We start from the raw sequence: 22,810 nt of genomic DNA on the forward strand, positions 1-22,810 counted from the left end.
CCTAAGAGCAAGGACATTCTCTTACATTTCTAAAACAAAAATGTCCACACTCTGGAAATAGAACAGTAATTCAAAGCTATTCTCAATTGTCCATCTCCAATTTCCCCCAATTGTCTCAGTAATGACCTTGACAACCCCTTTTTAAGCCCCAGGACCCAATTAGGGAACCACACCATGCATTTAGGTTATGCAGTTTTTTTCTTTTTGGCCTCCAGTAGGTTGTGTGTTGAGGGTGACATGACAGGAGGCAGCACAATGTCACTGTGTCCTATTGTTGATAAGTTTGATCGTAGTTGTGGTTTCTGCCGAAGTCTCCATTTTTTCTGTTGTGATTCATGAGTGATTTTTAGGATGAGATACTTTGAGACTGTGTAAATATGATATTCTCAAGAATCTTTCAGCCAGTGATCTACCCTTTATTGAGGACTCTGGCCTGAATCACTGACTTCGATTTTCTAATTTCATCATTCCTTCAGCATTTGTTCATAAGTATTATTTATCAGACAGCCTTCTGTAAAGAATTCATTTATTTATTTTTATTAATATGGACTAATGGATGTTTTTTAATTCACTGAGTTCTGATCCTGTACTGTGCTGTTCCATAGTTGGCCAGGGGGAGCCCCTTCAAACTGGTCCCTTTGTTCAAATAGCATGTCCCCATCATTTTTTGAGAATGTATTTATTTTCTGGGATGACCAGATCTTCCAGGATGTTCACATTCTCTGCCCTAGGCCATTCTCTACCCTATCATCATGGTGATACTCAGCAAGGAGGTATGTAGCACTTTTTCTAGGATGAGCTCCTGAACTTGATTGTTAGACCTCATACAACGTTCTTATGCTTTTCTGGAGTTTCCAAATTGTGTGTCATGAACAAGAATTACTTTCTAGACAAGAAAAAAGTGATTAAAATGTGAAAACAAGTACATGTATGATAGGGAAGGATAAACTGTCCTAGCAGGATGGTGAGACAGCTCCTTGTTCACATGGGAACATGGGTTCTCACCCCAGGTGGACTAAAGATGAAACTTGAAAAAGAAAAACTGAGAAGCTGGCAGTAGAGAAATGGCCCAAGTGCCTGCAGAAGAGATTTGGCAGTGTTTAGTAAAGCTGAACACTTTACGCCCTACTACTCAGCAAGGCTGCTGGAAAAATTGGCCTCCCAGGAGAACCCTGTAGGAATGGAAACAGCAGTGCTGTGAGCCCGTGGGCGCTCGCCTGGGCTTGCCTGTTGACAAAACACTAATAACTTCAACTTCTTTATTGAATGGATAAACTGTGCTTTATTCCTACAATGAAATAGCAAACTTCAGAAAAATAATTAAAAGAATTTATCTCATACCACAGGAGAAGAAAATCAAGCTACAGCAGCACACCAGAGTGTGGGGATTTATTTGGCCCTAGGGATAATTAATTGCTGTCTGCGGCTGCCAGGCAGAGAGGGCAGGAATGCTCTTTCTCCTACACTTTATTCCTTTGGTGTACTTGGAAGCTTTAAAAGCGCATGAAAATAAAACGTGGCTAAGCTGGTGGTAAGGAGAGGACGTGGAATAAAATTAAAGAGTGGCCGGGCTGCCTCCCACACCTGCGCGCTTTGAAGTTTCAGCGTCCGCGGGCGGAGCCGGCTCCGCCCTGACTGGTGGCTCGGCGGCCTCCTTGTTGCGCAGGCGCGGCCGGATCCGGGCGCTTCTACAGACTAGTGGGCGAGAGGGAGGGGAGGGGCTATCCGCGGAGGGCGGGGCCTGCCTCTGCTTCTAAGGGGCTCTGCATTCCAGTTCCTACGGGCTTCGCCAGGTGGGCGGGGCAAGGGCCGGGCGATCTTCGGATGGGCGGGGCTATCTGTGAGCGGAGCGGGGCGGGGCGAGAGCACGGCTACCCGGAAGGTCGGGCGCTGGGCTGCTCACCTAACTTGGAGGATAGCAGTTCCTATTGCCGTCTGGCCTTCCTCCTTTCCTGGAGGCTGCAGCCAGGATGGGACGGAAGGTGACCGTGGCCACCTGTGCGCTCAACCAGTGGGCTCTGGACTTCGACGGCAATTTGCAGAGGATTTTAAAGAGTGAGTCTGGGGGCGGGGGCTGGCAAACGCCCACTTTGGCCCGGCAGTGGCTTCTCGGGGTCAGGCATACAGCCTTGAGCAGAGAAACTCGCCGCCGTGGGCATGGGGACGGAAAAGATAATGGATAATGACCACACCGTGGGAAGTGCTCCCATGTTCCTTGGAATGCAGGCAGGGGTCTCTACAGTTTCTGGGGACATGTGATACATAAGACAGGGGTAAAAAAAGTCTGGAGGTGGAGGTGGGAACGCTGAGGATGAACCTGTCATCAGATATGTCTGGCATCCCACGTCTGAACTGGCAGTCTTGGAGGTGTTTGGACTGGGTGGCTGACCACTGGGGAGGGTTTCTAGTTTCTGAGGGCCTTCCTGGTGGGTGGGCATAGGGAGAAGCCATCCCAAAGAGGGTAGTACGATAAGGCAGAGCTGCCAGCTTAGAGAATAAAGTGTGGTTGTTGAGATATCACCATTTTATTTCGGTTCATATCAACTCACCTTGGAAAGTGAAGGTCAGACTACTATACTTACACCTGAACTGGGGCCACCATTGACAAACCTGCAAGTGTGGTCACCCCAGAACATCTTGTATGGGCTGCTTACTGTGAGCCTGTTTGCCAGCAGCAGTAAACACAGAATGTCTCTAGTGTTGGCATCTTATAAGCCATGTGTCTTGGACCTTCATCTTTTCTTTTTTCAAATATCAACCCACTGGGTGGCGCCTGTGGCTCAAAGGAGTAGGGCTCCGACCCCGTATACCAGAGGTGGCGGGTTCAAACCCGGCCCTGGCCAAAAACTGCAAAAAATAAATAAATAAATATCAACCCACTTTCATCTCATCAGAGTTCAGAGCAAATCCAGTTGGTGTGAAGTGAGGCTTGGTGCCCAGAGCTGAGTCTTCACTCAGCTTGCTTCTCCTCTTTAGACTGCATGTTGGAAGCTGCCGCCCAGCCCCAGTTAGTTGATGGTGCCTGACACTGGTAGCGCTGCAGGGTTGTAAACCTGCAAGCTCCACCTTTTTCTGTAGATGACCTTGGGCATCTACTTGTTAATAAACTACCAGGGTGTGAATTTTTTCCCCTCTTCCTCCTCCTCCCTAGTGCTAAGGGTCAGACCTGTGAGCCCTCCCTGTTTCTCATTCTCTGCGGGCGTGAGCAGCTGTGCACAGGTGTGTGCTGTCCTTTGCTGCCAGGCTACCAAGGAGGACGGTTGCATCGGGTCACAGGGCATTTTGGTTTGGTTTTGTCATACCTACTGCAGCAGTGTGTTTCACCTGCCTGTGAACATATCGTAGGTGCTTGAAATTGTCCCCCCACCCCCCGCTTCTGTATCTGTACATATAGGTATTGAAATTGCCAAAAGCAAAGGAGCAAGATACAGGCTTGGACCAGAGTTGGAAATATGGTGAGAACAGACACACAAACACCCTGGGGTGGGTGGGTAGCAGTGAATTGCATTGTTTCTTATAGTGCTTCTGACTCTGGCTGTCCAATACAATCGGAGGCTTCAGAAAAATACCAATACCTGGGCCCCATCCCTCCCACCCACACTTTTTGACTTGACTGGCCCACAGGCCTTGCCCTCCCCAGCTCACCTGGGTTGTGTGTGGACCTTGCCTTCTGTGCTCTCTCTGCAGTGGCTACGGATGCTGGGATCATTACTACGAGTCAGACACCCTGTTGCATTCGTTTCAAGTCCTGGCTGCCCTTCTGGACTCTCCTGTCACTCAGGACATCATCTGTGATGTAGGGATGTAAGTGGCAGTGTGAGCATTTGGAAGGGTAAGCTTAGAAACCAGGGGAGTTCGAGGGTGTGGTCTCTCCAGCACCATCCTGCACTCAGGGATATGGAATGTGTCCAGAGACATAGAAGGCATCATATTGAGATAGGATTTTGTTCCTATGTTAGCCCTCTCCCTTTCATTCCCCCCACGGAGGCAGCTCCTGGAAATAGTCTTTGGAAGCTCTGGTGTGCACATGAGCATGCTTTGCACAATGTGGGGGAGGGTTTATCCTGTTGCATACAGTGAGCTTTATTGTTTCATGGGGAGTCTCCTGGATGATCTCACCTCCTCCACATCGATATGATGGTTCTGTGGGTGTAGCCCCCAAGGCAGGATTCGTACCTGCTGTTCTAGTGTATGTCTGCACTGCACTTTGTACAGCCGTTCCCTACCCTGGGCTTCACACCATGTCCATTTCTGCTCCTCAGCTCTGCTTTATCTAACATGGAGGTGGCACCTTTGCTGGCTTTTTCTAAGCATTTGACTTGCGTGTACTGTCCTGCCATTTGGTGTTCGTCCTGCTGTGACATTTGTTTAGTAGCGTCTCTTCCAAGCAGTACATAGATGGGAGTTTGAACCCAGTTTGCTCACATCGATGATCATTGATATCACCGATGATGATATCCATTGAGTACTCCCCACCAGGCCTCCTGACATGTCCAGTGTGGGTCCCCTTATCTGCTGTTGAGACAGCAGGTTGTTAGAAAGGTGAAATGAGCACAAAGCATCATGCCTGGTCCTGGGAAGGTGCCAGTTTGGAGCAGTGAATGGATTTGTTCTGTGCTGGAGCCTGGGCCTAGGAGCCTGTGATGTGCTGGATCATGAGCAGGAGAAGTCAGGCTGGAGAGGTACAGGGCGGGGGACTAAGGCAGAGGGCCTGCACCTGGGGCCATTAGGATCTCACAGACATAAGCACGTGAGAGAGAGTTGAGGAGCAGCCGAGGGGTGGGCAGAAGGGTGGCAGCCATGGAAATCCTGAGAGCATCCCAGGAGGAGCGGGAGGAACCCTGAGAACTAATGACTTTGCCCTTAATTGAGAAGAATCTCTTCCAGCCTTAGAGTCTGTGTCACCTCCCTGGCAGAACCATTTCAGCTCATTTTTAAGTTTGAGAACACCACAGGAGAGCCTCACTATTCCCTTCCAGTGTCTGAGGAAACTTCATATTAAAAGGGAACATTTGATTCCGGATCTTTAGCTGTGCGTTTTCACAGCCAGGCAGACAGATGCACACCTCCCCTTTCCCCTGCAGGCCTGTGATGCACCGGAACGTCCGCTACAATTGCAGAGTGATATTTCTCAACAGGTGGGTGTCCCCTGCCCCTGGAGGGTGACAGGTGCCTCTCCCTGGTGCTCAGCTGGAGGGCTGGGGTGGCCTGTGCCCCTACCCTAGCAGCCCATGGTCAGGAGGCAGCTTTTAGAAATACCTGGCCCTTGGCCAGGGCTGAGGGACAAGCAGGTAATTTGAGGGACTTTGTCTCTCTAGGTCTCAACCACCATTGGCACAGGCATCATCAGGTTTTAGGAAGAGAGAGATCCAGACAGTGGGGTTTAGGGACGCATGTCCTGTCGCCAGAAGCCAATCTAGGTGAAAGAGGTCTCCTTACAGACCTGGTAATCAGTTGCCATCACAGTGCACACTTGCAGGGTCTAAGCTGCTGTCATCGTCAACAGTCAGAGATGGATATAGCTGTGGGTACCCATTCTGCAGACAGAAAGTGAAGCCCAGAGAGGGAAAGAGATTTGCTCAGGGGTACCCCACTTTCGAGCTGGCTCCGTGTGATCATCTGGTCTTTGGTGGTGGTGGCTACTAGCAATGGCACATGCATCTCAGAAGCTTGGTGTGAGCTGCCCCGTCCCCTGCCTGCAGGAGGATTCTTCTCATCAGACCCAAGATGGCCTTGGCAAACGAAGCCAACTATCGCGAGCTGCGCTGGTTTACCCCATGGTTCAGGAGTCGGTGAGTTGCGGGTGTACAGGAGTGTGATTTGTGGTCCTTGGATGTTGATTAAGCTCGTTTGCCACATGGAGCCTAGGTCCTGCACCATGGAAGGAGACATGTAAGACCCCGGGACCAGGTTCCTAGCCCCTAGTGCCATTTGGACATGGCTGTCTTGATGATGTTGATTAAATTGTAGCCAAGTCCATCACAGATCAAAAATTCTACCAGTCCTCAATCAGTGATGAGTGGTCACTTTGAGGGAAGTGTCTCTTCCATCTTGAATAATCCTGTGTATCAGAGTTTCTTACCTCCAGCCCAGTTGACATGTGGGGATGGATCATTTTTTTGTTACTGGGGGTGGGTGTATCTTGTGCATTGTAAAGCAGTTAGCAACATCCCTAATCTCCCATAGGTGACCACCAATGCGACAACCAAAAATGTCTCCAGACATTGCCAGAAATCCCATGAGGGGCAAAATTGCCCTTTCTTGAGAAAGTCTGTTCTGTATTTTTACAGTTATTCCTACTTGTTTATTGTCGTTACTATTGTAAATGGACCGTTTAGCAGAATATTTTTAAGGGGCTAATATCTTTATGCAGGAAAACTTCTCACTTTTTTGTTGCTTTTGGAATTGACCACCTAGCTAAACTCTTTTATTATGTCTAGTAGTTATTCCCTAGAGTTTCTTGGTTTTTCTTTCAAGTAGAAATTATAGTCTCCTTTTGCTGGGCACAGTGGCTCACACCTGTAATACTAGCACTCTGGGAGGCCGAGGCGGGTGGATTGCTTGAGCTCATGAGTTTGAGACCAGCCCCAGCAAAAGCAAGACTCTGTCTTTACTAAAAATACAAAAACCAAGGCAAGAGGATTGCTTGAGCCCAAATTGGAGGTTGCTATGATGCCATGGCATTCTATCCAGGGCGACAGCTTGAGACTCTGTCTCAAAAAAAAAAAAAAGAAAGAAAGAAAAGAAAAGAAATTATATATAATGTGCAACTAGTTTCATTTTTTCTTTCCAAGTTTACCCCTCTCAATTCATTTTTTTTTTTTTTAATTGTTGGGGATTCATTGAGAGTACAAAGAACAAGGTTACATAATTGCATTTGTCAGGTGAAGCCCCTCTTATAAATATGTTCCTCCTCCCCCAAGAGACCAGTGCATTTTCTTAACTTATGTTAGCCAATATTTCTGGAACAATGGTCTAAATAATCTCTATGACAAAATTCTTTTTTTTTTTTTTTTTTGTTAGAGACAGAGTCTCACTTTGTCACTTTCAGTAGAGTGCTGTGAAGTCACAGCTCACAGCAACCTCCAGCTCTTGGGCTTAGGCGATTCTCTTGCCTCAGCCTCCCAAGTAGCTGAGACTACAGGTGACCTCCACAAGGCCAGGCTGTTTTTTGTTGAAGTTTGACCTGGGCCGGGTTTCAACCCACCACCCTTGGTATATGGGGCCAGTGCCCTACTCACTGAGCCACAGGCGCCTCCCTATGACAAAATCTTTGGGCAGTTTTGTCTTTTTCCTGACTTTAATTGGAAAGTTTTTTATGTTTCTTCATTGGGTTTCAGGTTTATATCTACCTGTAGCTACTTTTATTTTGGATTTTTTTTTCAATTAATCAAGAATAGATGTTGAGTTTATGAAATGTCTTTTTAACATATATTGAGATGAATATAGATAATTTCTCCAGAAAGAGCCATCTTTTGATCTCCTAGGCTGAGCTTCCATACTCAGCTCCTTGGACTTTTACTTTACATGAGCCCTGATCTTTAGCCTGAAGACCGACCTTCCTACCTGCTTTCCCCAGCCTGGTGTTCTAGCACCTGGTGTCTCTCTGGTCTCTAGTAGGATGATGTGCAGGGTTGGGGAGATGGTCCAGGTATCAGCTGCTTCCAGCTGTTTCTCAGCCCACCTCTAGAACCTGGTGCTGCCTACATGGATTGCTCTGGGCCTCTGGAAGAAGAGCGAGCTCACTGCTCAATGTCACTCCCTCCTGCAATCACCAGCATTGTAATCTAGTCCTTTCTTCCTGCAGAGGTGGAAAGGATGTCTCTCATCCCCCCTTACAGTTCATGTCCCATCTTTCAAGTAGAGCCATTGGCAACTCTTATCTGCTGTTCACCCCTTTGCTGCTTTGCCTTTTCTAGAGATTCAGCAGTTCAGGTACCTGAATGACCCTCACAAGCTGAAACCATTAACATGCTGGACATAGTGAATCTGCATTTATATCTCATATCCAAATATGCACCACTGAGCTGGTATGGAATAAATGGAGTCTATAAAAACAAAGTGAAACCATGTGCCCTGAGATAAGATAAGCAAATGGAAAGCTGAATTTATCCCTGAGGGCTTTTCTAAGCCTGGAGACCTTGAGGGTTAGTATTGACAACTTCATGAAAGTGTGGGAGACGGGAGATAATGCCCAAAGACCACACAAAGTGGGGATCCAATAGGAGATACCCCCACGAGGCTGGGTCTTCTGAGGGCTGTATTCACACTGAAGGACACTGAGACAGCCTTGCTACGCAGAGAGAGAGGGCTGGAGAAATGTTGCCTGGAAATTTGGAACCACAGGTGTTGGAATTCTGTCTACCTATGTAGCCTAAGGAGACTCAGGGCATTTAAGGAAAAGTAGGAGCTCACAGTGAAAAACCACAAAACAGACAAGGAAATAATGCACAATGAGTAAGAACCAGCGAAAACAAAATACAAAAAAAAAAAAAAAATAGACAGTAGACACAGACCTGCAGAGGTCTGCACATAATGTAGAATAAGTTGCCCTAATATAATGAGAGAAAAGAGAAGCTCAGAAAATGTGAGAAGAGGAGGCACCTGTAGCTCAGTCGGCAGGATGCCAGCCACATATGCTGAAGGTGGTGGGTTCAAACCCGGCCCCGGCCAGCTGAAAAAACAACATTGCAACTGCAATTAAAAAAAAAAATAGCCGGGCGTTGTGGCGGGTACCTGTTGTCCCAGCTACTTGGGAGGCTGAGGCGAAAGAATCACTTAAAAGTTTGAGGTTGCTGTAAGCTGTGAGCCACGGCACTCTACCCAGGGCAACAGCCTGAGATTCTGTCTCAAAAAAAAAAAAAAAGAAAATATAAGAAGAGGCTCAGTGCCTGTAGCTCAGCGGCTAGGGCACCCGCCACATACACTAGAACTGGCGGGTTCAAATCCAGCCCGGGCCTGCCAAACAACGACAACTATAACAGCAAAATAGCAGGGTGTTGTGGTAGGCGCCTGTAGTCCCAGCTACTTGGGAGGCTGAGGCAAGAGAATCACTTAAGCCCAAGAGTTTGAAGTTGCTGTGAGCTGTGATGCCACTGCACTCTACCAAAGGTGACATAGCGAGACCCTATCTTAAAAAAAAAAAAAGTTGACCCTGTCTCAAAAACAAAACAAAACAAAACAAAAAACACTTAACTGTGCTTCGAACTTCTTTCAAAAATAATTTAATTTATAATGTTTAAAATTTTTCACAGCAAAAAAAAAAATTAAAAAAAAATTTTCACGGCATACCAGTTGAAAATCACTGGGCTAGACAAATGCAAGGGGAAGTGATTGGAAACCTGTAATGTTAGAATCAACAAAAGTATCATTTAAGAATGAGTGAAACCAGGTGTGGTTGCTCACACTGTTATCCTAGCACGCTGGGAGGCTGAAGCAGGTGTTTTGTTCCTCTACTCAGGAGTTCCAGACAAGCCTGAGCAAGAGTGAGAACTCCCATCTCTAAAAAATAGCCGGGTGTTGTTGGCAGTCACCTATAGTTCCAGCTACTCAGGAGGCTGAGGCAAGAGGATCGCTTGAGCCCAGGAGTTGGAGGTTGCTGTGAGCTATGATGCCATGGCACTCTACTGGGGGTGACAGAGTGAGACTCCGTCTTAAAACAAAAACCTGGCAAGAGTGCCCAAGAGAAAAGAAGAGATAGCATCTATGACAATACTAGGGATAATTAAAGACATGTCACCAGAGGATACAGAGAATAAAGGGAGGATGAAAGCTGGTATAGTCCAATAAATAGGAAAATTCAGATGAAATGAATACTTTTCTTAAGAAATATGGCTAGCTGAGTGGATAGAGCAATGGAGGACCAGAAGGATCATTCAGGTAAGCTCTCCTAGAATGGGGAAAAAGAGAAAACCCAGCTATACTTGGCATGGGGACCTTATCCAGAGTCATACCTCAGGGAGCATAGCGAGGAGGTGGTGAGCTGGATATAGCATATAATCCAGAATGGTGGAAATCTGATTAATTAGGCAAGTAATTGTGACTGGCTGGGATCAGCTGGCCCCCCATGGAGGTCCAGGATGGGAGGAAGTCTTTCTGGAGTTTTCAGTTGTTGGGGGAAGCTGCAAATTGAGTGGAAAACTTGGAAGAGTGGGCAGACTCGAACAGTATATAGCAACCAGATTTGAATGCCAGTGGAGTGGATTTGCCATAGGTTTGGTGACTGGTAAGGCAGACATACTGAGACGGTCTCAGCATCCAGGGGGCTGACATTGCGGGAAGGTCATGAGAAGGTCTTAGCAGGAGCCTAAAACACTGCTATCTTAATTCCACCTGCCATGATCAGAACTCCATTCTTGGGACAGGGTGAGGGACTCCTGCACCCCATAGGAACTGGAGTCAGGGGACACTGTTAGACCTGCCCCTGAAAGATTCCTTTGAGCTTTAAAATCCCAACCCAGCAGAGTCTGAATGCTTAGGAAACAATCAGGTGATCACCAGAGGCAACTAAGTTTGGAATAAGAACCATAGAGGTTACTGGTTGTGCTCTCTGTCTCCTAAAAAAACCACAGCACCACCTGGTGTCCTGGTGATATATTGCAACTTATTGTCATCAAGAGCAAGGACTTATGTTTATTTAGCCATGAGAAAGAGTTGGGGTTTGCTCAGGCTGAGGCCACAAGACCTAAGCTCTGAGACAAGGCAATTTGAAGCAAAGGAGGCAGCGAGAAGGAAGGAACCAACAAAAAAATTGGGGGAACATGAAAAACCAAAACAGAGGAACTCCCCCAAGGGACCATGAGGCAGCTTCTGCAGAAGACACCATGTATAAAGAATTAGTGGACTTTGGGTGGCACCTGTGGCTCAGTGAGTAGGGCGCCGGCCCCATATACCGATGGTGGCGGGTTCAAACCCAGCCCTGGCTGAACTGCAACCAAAGAATAGCTGGGTGTTGTGGTGGGCGCCTGTAGTCCCAGCTGCTCGGGAGGCTGAAGCAGGAGAATCATGGAAACCCAAGAGCTAGAGGTTGCTGTGAGTCCTGTGACATCATGGCACTCTACCGAAGGTGGTAAAGTGAGACTCTGTCTCTACAAAAAAAAAAAAAAAAGAATTAGTGGACTTGACAGGGAATTTAAAATATGGACGATAAAAACAATAAAAGGAATGGACAAGAAAATGAAAAGACAGAGCCAAAAGTCAGACGAGAGATATGTAGAATATAGAAAGGATATGGCAGAGCTTAAGGAAATGAAGGAGACAATCAGGAAATGAAAAGATGCAGTAGAAAGTATCAAAAATAGGTTAGACCATGGAGAAGAAAGAACCTCAGAGCTAGAGGATAAAGTTTTCAAATTAACCTGGGTAGTTAAAGAGGCAGAAAAGATGAGAGAGAAAGAAGAACAGGCACTTACAGATATACGAGACTCCATGAAGTGTTAAACATGAATAATAGAGATTTCTGAAGGGGAAGAAGATTGTCCCAAAGGAATGCAAGCCCTACTGGAGGCTGTCATAAACGAACACTTCCCAAATTTTACTAAAGACCCTGACACACTCTTTTCAGATGGATGTTGAACCCCAGGTCATCTCAACTCAAACAGATCCTCCCCAAGACACTGTAATGAACTTGTCCATAGTCAAGATGAAAGAAAAAATTCTGCAAGCAGCCAGGAGCAAGTGCCAATTGACCTACAAAGCACAGCCACTAGGATGACAGCAGACTTTTCAACTGAAACCTTCTAAGCCAGAACAGCATGGTCATCCACCTTCAGCATTCTTAAACAAAACAATTTTCAGCCCAGAATTCTGTATCCTTGCTAAACTAAGCTTCAAAATGTATGGATCTTTTGCAGATAAACAAGCACTGAGGAAATTCACCACCACAAGACCAGCTCTACAGGAAATACTTAGACCTATTCTCAGCACTGACCATCACAATGGACCACTAGTAAATACCCAGAAGCTAAAGGTCCAAACTTAGCTTCCACAATGGCACAAAGGATAAAGCTACACAACAAACTTTCACAAAATAAGATGAATAGAACTCCGCCACACTTACCAATTTTCCCAACCATGTCAATACACTGAATTCACCACTGAAGAGGCACAGGCTGGCTGATTGGATAAAAAAGCACAAGCCACCTATATGCTTCTCCAGGAGACACAGCTAGCCTTGAAGGACAAATCAAGACTCAGGGTTAAGGAATGGAAAACAGTATTTTAAGCAAATGGAAATCAGAAGAAAGGAGGGGTGTCGATCTTATTTTCAGATACAAGCAGATTTAAGGCAACTAAAGTTAAGAAAGACAAAGATGGACACTTTGTACCGAGCAAAGAAACAATACAAAAAGGAGACATTTCAATTTTAAATATTTATACACCCAACTTAAATCTCCCAGATTTATGAAACAGACCTCGATGGGTCTGAGCAATATGATATCCCATAACACCATAATAGTCAGGGACTTCATGTGACAGAACTGGACAGATCCTCTAAATAGAAATTAAACAAAGATACAAAGGACTTGAATATGACCCTAGAACAAATGGTATTAACAGACATATACAAAACACACCATCCCAAAGCTAAAGAATAGACATTTTTCTCATCAGCCCATGGTATGTACTCCAAAATCAACCACATCCTAGGACACAAATCAAACCACAGCAAAATTAAAAGAATAGAAATTATACCTTGTATCTTCTCAGACCACAGGGCACTAAAGGTGAAACTGAACTTCAACAAAAATGTTCATTCCCACACAAAGACTTGGAAATTAACTTTACAATGAATGATAGTTGGATTCAGGAAGAAATGAAAGAAAAAAATCGTTAAATTTCTCAAACATAACAACAATGAAGACACAAGTTACCAAAACCTGTGGGATACAGCAAAAACAGTCTTAAGAGAAATTTATCACCTTAGCTGCCTGTATTTGAAAAACAGAGTGCATCAACAAACTCATAAACCATCTTATGTAATAGGAAAAAGAAGAACAATCTAATCCCAAACCCAGCAGAAGAAAAAAAATAACCAAAATGAAATCACTGAAATTGGAAACAAAAGAATGATTCGGAAAATTAATGAAACAAAAGTTGGTTTTTCAAAAAAATAAAATCGATAAACCTTTGGCCAGGTTAAAAGAAACAGAAAAGTAAAATCTCTAATAACCTCAATCAGAAACGATAAAGAGGGGGAGAGGGGAATGGGGGGTCATGGTGGAACACATTCTTCTTAATAAAACTTCATAAGAACGGAGAAGCAAGAATCCAATGTACTCTATTCTAATAAGGCAGTGGGTGAGCTAATACAAGGTAGGGGGATAGGGAAATGAGCAAGTGGGGAGGAGGAGGGAGATGGGGGGTCACAGCGTATGGCACACCTCTTGGGGGCAGGACACAATTATAAGAAGGACTTTAACAAATGTAATCAGTGTAACCTAATTCTTTATACCCTTCAATGAATCCCAAACAGTAATAAATAATAATAAAAAATATATATATATGGCTAACGTAAGTGAAGAAGAAAGCACTCAAAAAGACCCATCACCATAAAGAAATTAAATTAGTCGCCACAGATCACCTTCACGAAACACCAGACCCAGGTCGCTCTTTAGGCAATGTTGCCTAATGTTCAAGAAACTGCTAGCTATGGTTTTATACTAACTTGTTCCAAGGATAGAAAAAGAAGAAATACTCTCCAGTATTTGTGTATTGCTGTTTTTTTAACCTATGATAACTTTGATAGCAAAATTGAGCAAGAGCCATACAAGAACGAGAAATTGGAAGCCAGTTTCATTTATGTGCAGCATTGAAAAAGTTCTGAACAAAATCAGAGCAACTCAGATCTACTTGCGGCAGATAGAGGGGAGGTGGAGGAATAGTTCCTTCTGACCAAATGGGGTTTAATGTGTTGCTTTAATATTAAAATATTAACTTAATTATCCACAATAACAGATTCATTAAGAAAGTGTATGTGACAGCCACCTACACATCTCCCTCCATACTCACCTGTCCCTCCGATGCAAAGACCAGTCAGTATCAGACAAAAGAAAGCCCCCCAGGACAGGTGAAGGGTCAACTCACTCTCGCCCTCAAGGCCAACTCACACCAACTCTGTAATTGTATACAGGATTAATGCCAGTGACTTTTCTGGATCAGTAATTTCCACATGGGGAAACATGGCCTGTTTTCAGCAAATCCTCCCAAACACACCTCTCAGCAAAGCTGCACACCAGTGAGTGGGAAAGCAGAGGCGGTGGGCCCTACAAGAGCCAGGGCACGTGGTTTCACGTGGCCAAATGCCCCGGGGTCTCACCCAGCCTCCTGCATGCTTTTCTTCTTAAAGTGATAGTTTGTGGCACCGTGTAAACACTCCACAGCTCCTCTGCTGATTCATCCTGAAGAAGCTCTCAGTTGGATTTTTGTTAGAATTCAGAGTCCATTCTTCCTTTCCCAAGCCAATTATCCTCAAATCTGTGATGTTTTTCTTTCCAGGCAGGTAGAGGAGTATTTTCTCCCTCGGATGATACAGGACCTGACAAAGCAGGTGAGTCCTTGGATGCAAAACCATTTTTCAGCCAGTTATCACTATTCTAGGCTACAGTGGGCCATATGGGGCAGGAACTTTCAGTAGAAAAATCCAAACTCTGTAAAATACTTCAGAGAGGTTTATTTTGATCTGAATGTCTGTGACCGTGGCCCGGGGAACATGGACTCAAGAGGTCTTAAGAAAATGTACGTAAGGTGGAGACAGGAATTAGAGGTAAAATCATAAATCCATGTATGGAAAGCATATGTTGGTTAGGCTGAAAAGGCAGGACGTCTCCAAGGAGGGCTTACAAGTTATAGGTGGGTTTTAGGGATTTTTCAGTTGTTACTTGGTTAAAGGAGTTAAGGTTGGCTAAAGACCTTGAGTCAGCAGAAAGGAATGGTTGCGCTAAGATGTGGGGGAGGTCTTTTATCTATCATGTGATGTGACACTGAAATTAGGTGGAAATATAAGGCACATTATACCAGATTAATAAAAACCCATTTAATGATATTTTATCATTTGTAGTCATGATTTACCAGGCCTCTTAGCAAAGAATTTGGGCAAGAAAAAAAAGTCAGAGTTCAGGGTGGCGCCTGTGGCTCAACGGAGTAGGGCGCTGGCTCCATATGCTGGAGGTGGCAGGTTCAAACCCAGCCTCGGCCAAAAACTGAAAAAAAAATTAAAAAGTCAGAGTTCAGTCCTCAAATTATTTTACATTCGAATAAGAGAAGACACTAAGCTAGCACAAGTACAAAGGCAGGAAGGAGACTTCTTTTGGGGGGGGAGTTCATTGAGGATACAAAGAGTTAGGTCACACTGATTGCATTTGTTAAGTAAAGTCCTGCCCCTAAGAGGTTTGCCATACATTGAGACCCCCCCCATCCCCCTCCCTCCTCCCCACTCTTTTTTTTTTTTTTAGAGACAGAATCTCACTCAGCCCTGGGTAGGGTGCCATAGCATCATAGCTCACACAACCTGAAACTCTTGGGCTCAGGCGATCCTCTTGCCTCAGCCTCCCTAATAGCTGGAACTACAGGCACCTGCCACAATGCCCGGCTGATTTTTCCATAGGAAGGCAACTTGTGCATGGAGTGTGGTGGGCTCCTCCTTGGTCCCATCTGCCTTTCCTCCTCTGGGCCTGCCCACTGGCTTCCCCCTCTTGAGTGGCCTCTCTACCCTCTGGGCTTATATTTCCCAGATTAAAGGGAAATTAGACTGAGAACAAAATGTCCTATTGGCAATTTTTAATTATTTGGGAAAGGACTTTGGTGTCCTCGGCTCAGCCACCTTCCTTTGCTTGTGGGTTGGGGGTGGCAGGGATAGCCAAATGACCCTGCAGTCAACAGCTGTCACCATGTGATCACAGGACAGAGGTAGCTTTGGAGGTGACTATCCCAAGTTGGCAGCCCTGTCTGCATCCGTGACATCCCACCCCTGGGCTGCCAGGAATACAAGCATTCCTGTGCATAGGCACTGGAACGTCTTCCAAATGTGCAAGACCCCCAGGCTCTGGGGTGGGGAAAGAGAGGGCAGTTGGAGAACCTCCCTTGGACCTTCTTAGGTTTCATCAGGGCCTCTGCTGTGCAGATGAGCCTCTCCCCTCACCTCTAAGTCATACCACCTGCCCCATATTCCTCTGTGGCCCTGCCGTCCTCGACGTCATGTTCCATAAGAGTGTCCACTTACTTATGACTTGGCGTCCCTCTCCCTGGCTAGCGGGAAGCCCCTGGGCAGCGGCTGGGTTTCTGTCATTGTCTCCATGATGCCCAGTGAGCACCAGGGGAGTGAGTGAATGAAGGAAGGAAGGATGAGTCTTGGAAGTGGCCCAAGCTCCTAGGTTGGCTGTGTCCCTGCTTCTGTCTATGGAGAGAAGCTGGCCCAGGGTTCCCCAGTACCACTGTCAAGAGAGCAGAAAAAGTACTTAGTGCCATGTTGCAAAAGAAGCACCTGACAGGGCGGCGCCTGTGGCTCAAGGAGTAGGGCGCCAGCCCCATATAGCGGGGGTGGTGGGTTCAAACCCACCCCAGTCAAAACTGCAAAAAAAAAAAAAAAAGAAACACCTGATAAACAGCTGTTGATGTTATGACGAAGATAGTGATTTATGCCTGGGGACAGACACTTCATAGCTAAGTCACAGTTTATCATAGCCGTCGTCAACGTCTCCATGGCACTTCAGAGCAGGGCTCCTGGCTCATGAATGGTGTGACCAGAGGCCTTAGGGACCAGCCGAGCGGGGGCAGCCAGGACTGGCCACCTGGGCTGGAAATGTTCCAGGCGGAAGAAGAGCACAAGTTAGGGCTTGGAACACAGTGACAGCCTTCATGAAGGTCTTCTGGGGACGTCCAGGGTCTTGGGTCAGTACGTAGCCCAAACGGGGTGTGGCAAGTATGCCCTTTGACCTTCCGACTACAGGAAACAGTGCCCTTTGGAGATGCAGTGCTGGCAACCCAGGACACCTGCATTGGGAGTGAGATCTGCGAGGAGCTCTGGACACCCCACAGGTCCGCCCCTGCCCCCTGCCATCTAGTCCCAGGCTCCCACGGGCCAGCTGGAAGGGCCTGGGATTTGCTGATGTCCTGGGGCCGTGGCCGTGGAGATGCTGTGGGAGAGCGCAGACAGCTGATGGGCTGGGGTTAGAGGAGCCTGCCGGTCTCTTCTCTGCCTCCTCCACCTCCTCCCTGCAGCCCCCACATCGACATGGGCCTGGACGGCGTGGAGATCATGACCAACGCCTCAGGCAGTCACCACGTGCTGCGCAAAGCCCACACCAGGGTAGATCTGGTGACCATGGCCACCACCAAGGTAAGTGTCGGGCTAGGCTGCCAGAGCATGTGCCCTTGGCAAAGACTTTGTGCAGAGTGCCCCACATCCACAGTGCCTGCTGCGTGGCTTGGCTCATGCACAGTGGACATTTGCTGCTTATAATTCCATCCTGTGCTGGAGCTGCCCGACTGCTGTCCTGGCATTTCCCTCGCACAGCCTCAGGTAGCTCACACAAGCTGCTGTGCAAGGCAGAGTCCTGTCACCATCTCCACGGCGACCAGGAACCAGAGCATGCCACTCAGCCATTGGCGTCATGGGGGCACAGGATATGCCCACGCATTTGCCACTCTTGTTCTGGGGCAGTGAGACCTGGGGGCGGTTATTCACGGGGCAGGCGTGGATCCAGCTGAGCTGGGTTTGAATCTCAGCGTCGTCATGTATAGATTTGGCTTCTCTGTGCTCATTACATCTTAAGGAGGTGACAGGGCCTGCCTTGTGCCTTGCAGGGCTGTTATGAACCACAGATAGATGCATTATGTCCTGGAGCCTCGAAAGGCCTGTGCATCGCCGCTGTGGGGTCTATATGTCCCGCATTTGGGTGGGGGCGTTTGTGATGGCAAGGCAGCATCAGGGGATGGGGAGAAAGTCTGGAAACGGCATGAGCTGGTGTGGCCTAGTTTCCTGAGTTTAAGCTAGTGGTGGGTTAGGGTGACGGACCCCCTCTAACAACTACACTATCGGTTCTGCCTTTTCTAGAATGGGGGGATTTACCTGCTGGCCAACCAGAAGGGCTGTGACGGGGACCGGCTCTACTACGACGGCTGTGCCATGATAGCAATGAACGGGAGTGTCTTCGCTCAGGGGTCCCAGTTTTCTCTGGATGATGTGGTAATGAGCGAGTGTGTGTGCAGTCGTGGGGCAGTGTGTCCCCCTGGCCCCGTCAGTTCTCTGGGTCTTCACCCTGTCCTGGTGTTAGTGAGGACACCATGGAGAAGCCCCCACAGGGTGCCCCGCCTGCTTTGATTCCCCCTCTTCATCCTGTTGGCAAAGGAGGAATTCCTATCCTAGTGTTCTGGGCCTGACTGGACCTCACAGCACAGGACACGGCACTGGACAGATGAGAGCAATGGCAGTGTATGAGTCCTTTGCACTCAGCCTTTGGGGGGGACTCCTGCCACACAAAGCCACAAGCAGGGGGCTGTGCTTAGGCACAGAGTGAACAGACTGGACTGTTGAGGGCAGCTGTCCCACACTGTCCCTGAGTCCTGAAGAGCAGGAGTAGAGACCCCAGAATGCTCCAGTGGGTGTCGTCTTATTCTGGGGGACTTGCTGAACACACAGTGGCCAGCAGGGTGAGGGACAGACCCAGGGGAGCTGTTACATTTGAGAAGTGCACTGTGATGCTGAGGGCACCCAGGGATGTAAGTGGTCATGAATTACGCAACAAAAACAACAAATCTGAGAATCATAACCTCATGAATCTCACCAGCAACTGAGTCACCCCTTGGGAAGGGGTCATGACCCTGCTGGGGCCACACATTTCTTTGAGAAGCTGATAAAAACTGTGTACTGTCCACCTCTAACGATGTATGTTAACCTAGGGGCAGAGTTTCTCTAACATATTTTACTGCATTGGAACTTAATTTCCTTCACAGAGAAGAGACAGTAGATGAAAAAATTCATAGATAGATTTGTGTCACTTTCACTTTTGTTTTTTTTCTGAAGCAAAAAGGAAAGGAGAGCTGTTATTACCAAAAATGGAAATAAATTTTAATTGCACAAAAACAATGAAAAGTAATTTTTAGTTCTGCCCCAATGTTGATATAAATAGGAGGCTCACTCCTCTCAGGCACCACCTTTATATTGGCTTCATTCTGAGTTGCCTTTCCTCATGCTCACAGGATGGCCGCAGGAGCTCCAATCCTCACATCTTCACATAGCTATGTTCAGAAGCAAAAAAGAGCCCTTTGTTCCCTGTGTGTCTTTTTTTGTTGTTTTTTTTGAGATAGAGTCTCACTTGTTGCCCTCTGTACAGTGCTATGGTGTGATAGCTCACAGCAACCCCAAACACTTGGGCTTAAGTGATCCTCTTGCCTTAGTCTCCAGAGTAGCTGGGACTACAGGTGCCTACCACAATACCTGGGTGTTTTTAGAGATGGGATCTCACTCTAACTCAGGCTGGTCTTGAACTCCTGAGCTCAAGCAATCCACATGCCTCAGCCTCCCAGAGTGCTAGGATTATAGACATGAGCCACCACACTCAGCCCCTGTGTCTCTTCTGGGAAAGAGCAGCTTTCCCAGAAGCCCCTGGCAGACACTGACAGACCTATTCCTCCTGCAGTAACTAACGGATCACTAACAAGTGTCTGAATGCAGTGGCGATCTGGTGGCAACAACAGGGCTTTAGGTTAGCAGCAACGCCTACTGTCCCCTGACCCTGACTCCCTAAAGATCCACAGGTCCTCAGCCCCTGCTTTAGAAGGTGTAACACATTCTCATGCAACACCTGTAACAGTGATCAAATTACACATGCAGTAACAAAAATAGGGAATCATGATTTCTCTTTGAAATTTCCTTCTCCAGGAAGTCCTGACAGCCACATTGGATTTGGAGGATGTCAGGAGCTACAGGGCAGAGATTTCATCTCGAAACCTGGCGGTAAGTGCTTTCATAGATGCCCGTGTGAGACGCCCGAGGCCGCGTGGACACAAGGTGTGAAAAGTCCAGTCGGGAAGGAGCAAGGGCTGGGGGGTGCAGAAAGAATCCTGTCTCAATTGTTCAGACACAGAGTGAGGGCTCAGGACAGGGGCCTGGTGGTAGGAGCCTGGGACACCAGGAAACAGACTCCGCCTGGAGCCCGGGGGGGCCACCGAGATGGGGGGTGGCAAGGGCAGGCAGAACAGACAGGCAGCGTGTGCAGCCCAGGCAGATCCCCTTCTTGGGACACAGTCTGGGGGTGTGAGCAAGCCGGTGTCTGAGAGCCCTGAGTGTGAGCAAGGCCCTTCCCCAGCTGGCGGCTCTGTCTCTCGGAACCTGGAGCTCTGCACTTCTTAAAGCCATTATTACGGCAGAACGTCCAGCAGCTCTGTTGGGTTATAATCCCAAAATCACACGATGTACCATGATTGAGTGGTTTTTAGTATTAGTATATTCATGGAGTCAATGTTAGCACATTTCCACCCACCGGAAGAGAGACTTGGTGCCCGTGGAGCAGTCACTCCCCATTCTCACCACCCCTCCACCCCCCAACCCCGGCCACAGCTTGGGCACCCACCTGTCTGCTTTCCATCTGCAGGGATTTGCCTGCTCCGGGCGTTCCAGAGACGTTCTACAGTCTTCTGTGCTTGGTTATTGTCACTTAGCAGGCTGTCTTCGAGGTCCACCCGTGTTGTAGTGCACATCAGTGACTCCTTCATTTGTATTATCAATTAACATTCCACAGGGCAGAGGCTTTGTCCCCCGTTCATCCATCCATCCATGGACATTTGGGATGTTTGCAGTTTTTGTCTGGTGTAAATAATGCTAGGAACATCGCGTGCTGTTTTTTGAGTGGATGCCTGTTTTCATTTCTCTGGCATGTGTCTACGCAGGAGTGGAATCACTGGGTCTTATGGTAGCTCTGTGTTTAGTCTCTTGAGGAACCACTGAACTGTCCTCAAACAGGACAGCACCACTGTGCATCCCCCTGTGGGCCACGAGGGCTCCGACCCCACACCCTTTCCGATGCTCCTCTGACTCTAGGGTCCTCCTGAGTGTGGTAGGGATGTGCATTGCCCAGTGGCTGATGGAGCCCGGCTCTCCTGTTGGCCTTGGGAGCTTCAAGGGTTTCCATAGATTGGGGATGTCATTTTGTCACAAATCTCCATCAACAGGCCAGCAGGGTGAGCCCCTACCCCCGAGTGAAGGTGGACTTTGCCCTCTCATGCCACGAGGACCTGCTGGAGTCAGTTTCTGAGCCCATTGAGTGGAAATACCACAGTCCCGAGGAGGAGATAAGGTGTGTGCTCCCAACTGCAGGAGGGAGTGGGGTCACTGAGCATTACCACCTGCTGCCACCGTTTGCCCTGGGTGGGGGCAGCAGGGGGCTCTGCCGTGGGTTTTCAGAACATGCCCAGGGTGAGTACCAGGCCAGGAGGAGGCTGCAGCCAAACTACCTGGGTTTGCCCTCAACCCTGCTACTCCCTTGTGCTATGACCTTGGGCACCAGGGCACTGTCTCTCTCTGTCTCAGATAACACCTACCTCTTGGGTTGTGTTCAGAATTAAAATTTGTCACTTCACATGAAGTGCTTGAAATAGAGACTGGGGGGCTGGGGAGAACCCAGCCCTGGTCTCCAGCATGGGTCTCCCTGGGGAATTGCCCCAGCCAAGCTGGCAGGTGTGCTTTGGGCAAGGCCGCCCACATCCAAACTCAGCATTCTCATTGCTCTGCAGCCTGGGACCTGCCTGCTGGCTCTGGGATTTTTTAAGACGAAGCAAACAGGTAACAAGTTGTCCCATTTCTAGCTAGCTCATTTTGTTTGTTCTGTTGGTTGTTACGGTTTTATTCTAGTGAGTTTTTCTTCATGCAAGCAACAGACAGCATTTTGTCACTCTGCCTTGGTGGGGAATTTAGTCTGCACCAGAGGCCAGGTGTGCACTGTGGTCTGGCTGGCCTGGCTCCATCCTTACAGTCTCCCCAGAGCTCTGTCTGGTGACATTTGAGAGTTCTGTAGCTCACCCTCTCTCATTCACCGTGTGCCCATGTGTGTCTGTAGTTCCTGGGTGGAGAATCAGCCTTAGACACACCCCAGAGCAAAGGGTCTCTTTTCCCTCTAGAAGATCCATTTATTCTGGCACGTGTGGGCGTTTCCTCTGCCCCCACTGGAGGCGCCGACACCCCCATGCATCTCTGCATTTCTGCGGATGCCTCATTGAGGTTGGTTGGGTCGGGCAGAGCTAATCTTGGGGCGCATCATTCCCTGTGGCTCTGCTAACACTGTGTTTGATTGGCCCATCCCAGGCAGGCTTTTTCCTGCCCCTAAGTGGTGGGGTGGACAGCGCGGCCACCGCCTGCCTCGTGTACTCCATGTGCCACCAGGTCTGCCTGGCTGTGAAGAGAGGAAGTAAGTGATAACCGAGGGCTCAAGGAGGGAGGGGGGATCCGAGGAGTGGGCAGAGCAAAGCCCAGCCCATGCCTCATGTCACAGCGTCATGCCCAGGTCCTGCAGCCTGGGGCAGTGAGGCCATCAGAGTCCCTTCCTGGGGCTTTGATCCGAAGTGGCTGTGTCACTAGACCTGCATCTGCTCGCTGCTGTGTTCACAGTGCACCCCAGTGGAAAGAACGTGGGCTTGGGGGAGTGGAAATCCTCCCCTCTTTGTGCTCTGACAGTGATCATAGCTTTAGTGTGTGTGACACAAAACTGGGGATTGTGATACTTTACCTGACGGACTTGCCAGGCAGTAGCCTGGGACACAGCTGTGCAGGCCCCTGGGGCTTCATTCTGGGACATAGGCATGCAGGCACCTGGCACAT

General features: G+C 48.0%; 1 protein-coding gene across 3 annotated transcripts in view; it reads left to right on the top strand.

The window, feature by feature from the left end:
* The first annotated feature begins 1,857 nt into the window (after positions 1-1,857).
* The window catches only part of NADSYN1 (NAD synthetase 1), a 43,328-nt gene continuing 22,375 nt past the window's right edge, over positions 1,858-22,810 (top strand). Inside the window, exons 1-13 of one of the 3 annotated variants that reach the window (XM_053560917.1) lie at positions 1,858-2,055; positions 3,395-3,455; positions 3,688-3,804; positions 5,085-5,138; positions 5,703-5,792; positions 14,497-14,548; positions 16,946-17,034; positions 17,218-17,335; positions 18,053-18,184; positions 19,880-19,954; positions 21,169-21,293; positions 21,730-21,778; positions 22,298-22,400. In XM_053560917.1, the coding sequence (XP_053416892.1) occupies positions 1,971-2,055; positions 3,395-3,455; positions 3,688-3,804; positions 5,085-5,138; positions 5,703-5,792; positions 14,497-14,548; positions 16,946-17,034; positions 17,218-17,335; positions 18,053-18,184; positions 19,880-19,954; positions 21,169-21,293; positions 21,730-21,778; positions 22,298-22,400 (1,150 nt within the window). In that variant the 5' untranslated portion in view covers positions 1,858-1,970. Of the gene's footprint in view, positions 2,056-3,394; positions 3,456-3,687; positions 3,805-5,084; positions 5,139-5,702; positions 5,793-14,496; positions 14,549-16,945; positions 17,035-17,217; positions 17,336-18,052; positions 18,185-19,879; positions 19,955-21,168; positions 21,294-21,729; positions 21,779-22,113; positions 22,214-22,297; positions 22,401-22,810 lie in introns of all 3 variants that reach the window. The other 2 variants (XM_053560918.1, XM_053560920.1) reach the window with 2 other exon arrangements.

Source organism: Nycticebus coucang, chromosome 14 (assembly GCF_027406575.1).
Source record: "Nycticebus coucang isolate mNycCou1 chromosome 14, mNycCou1.pri, whole genome shotgun sequence".
NCBI lineage: Eukaryota > Metazoa > Chordata > Mammalia > Primates > Lorisidae > Nycticebus > Nycticebus coucang.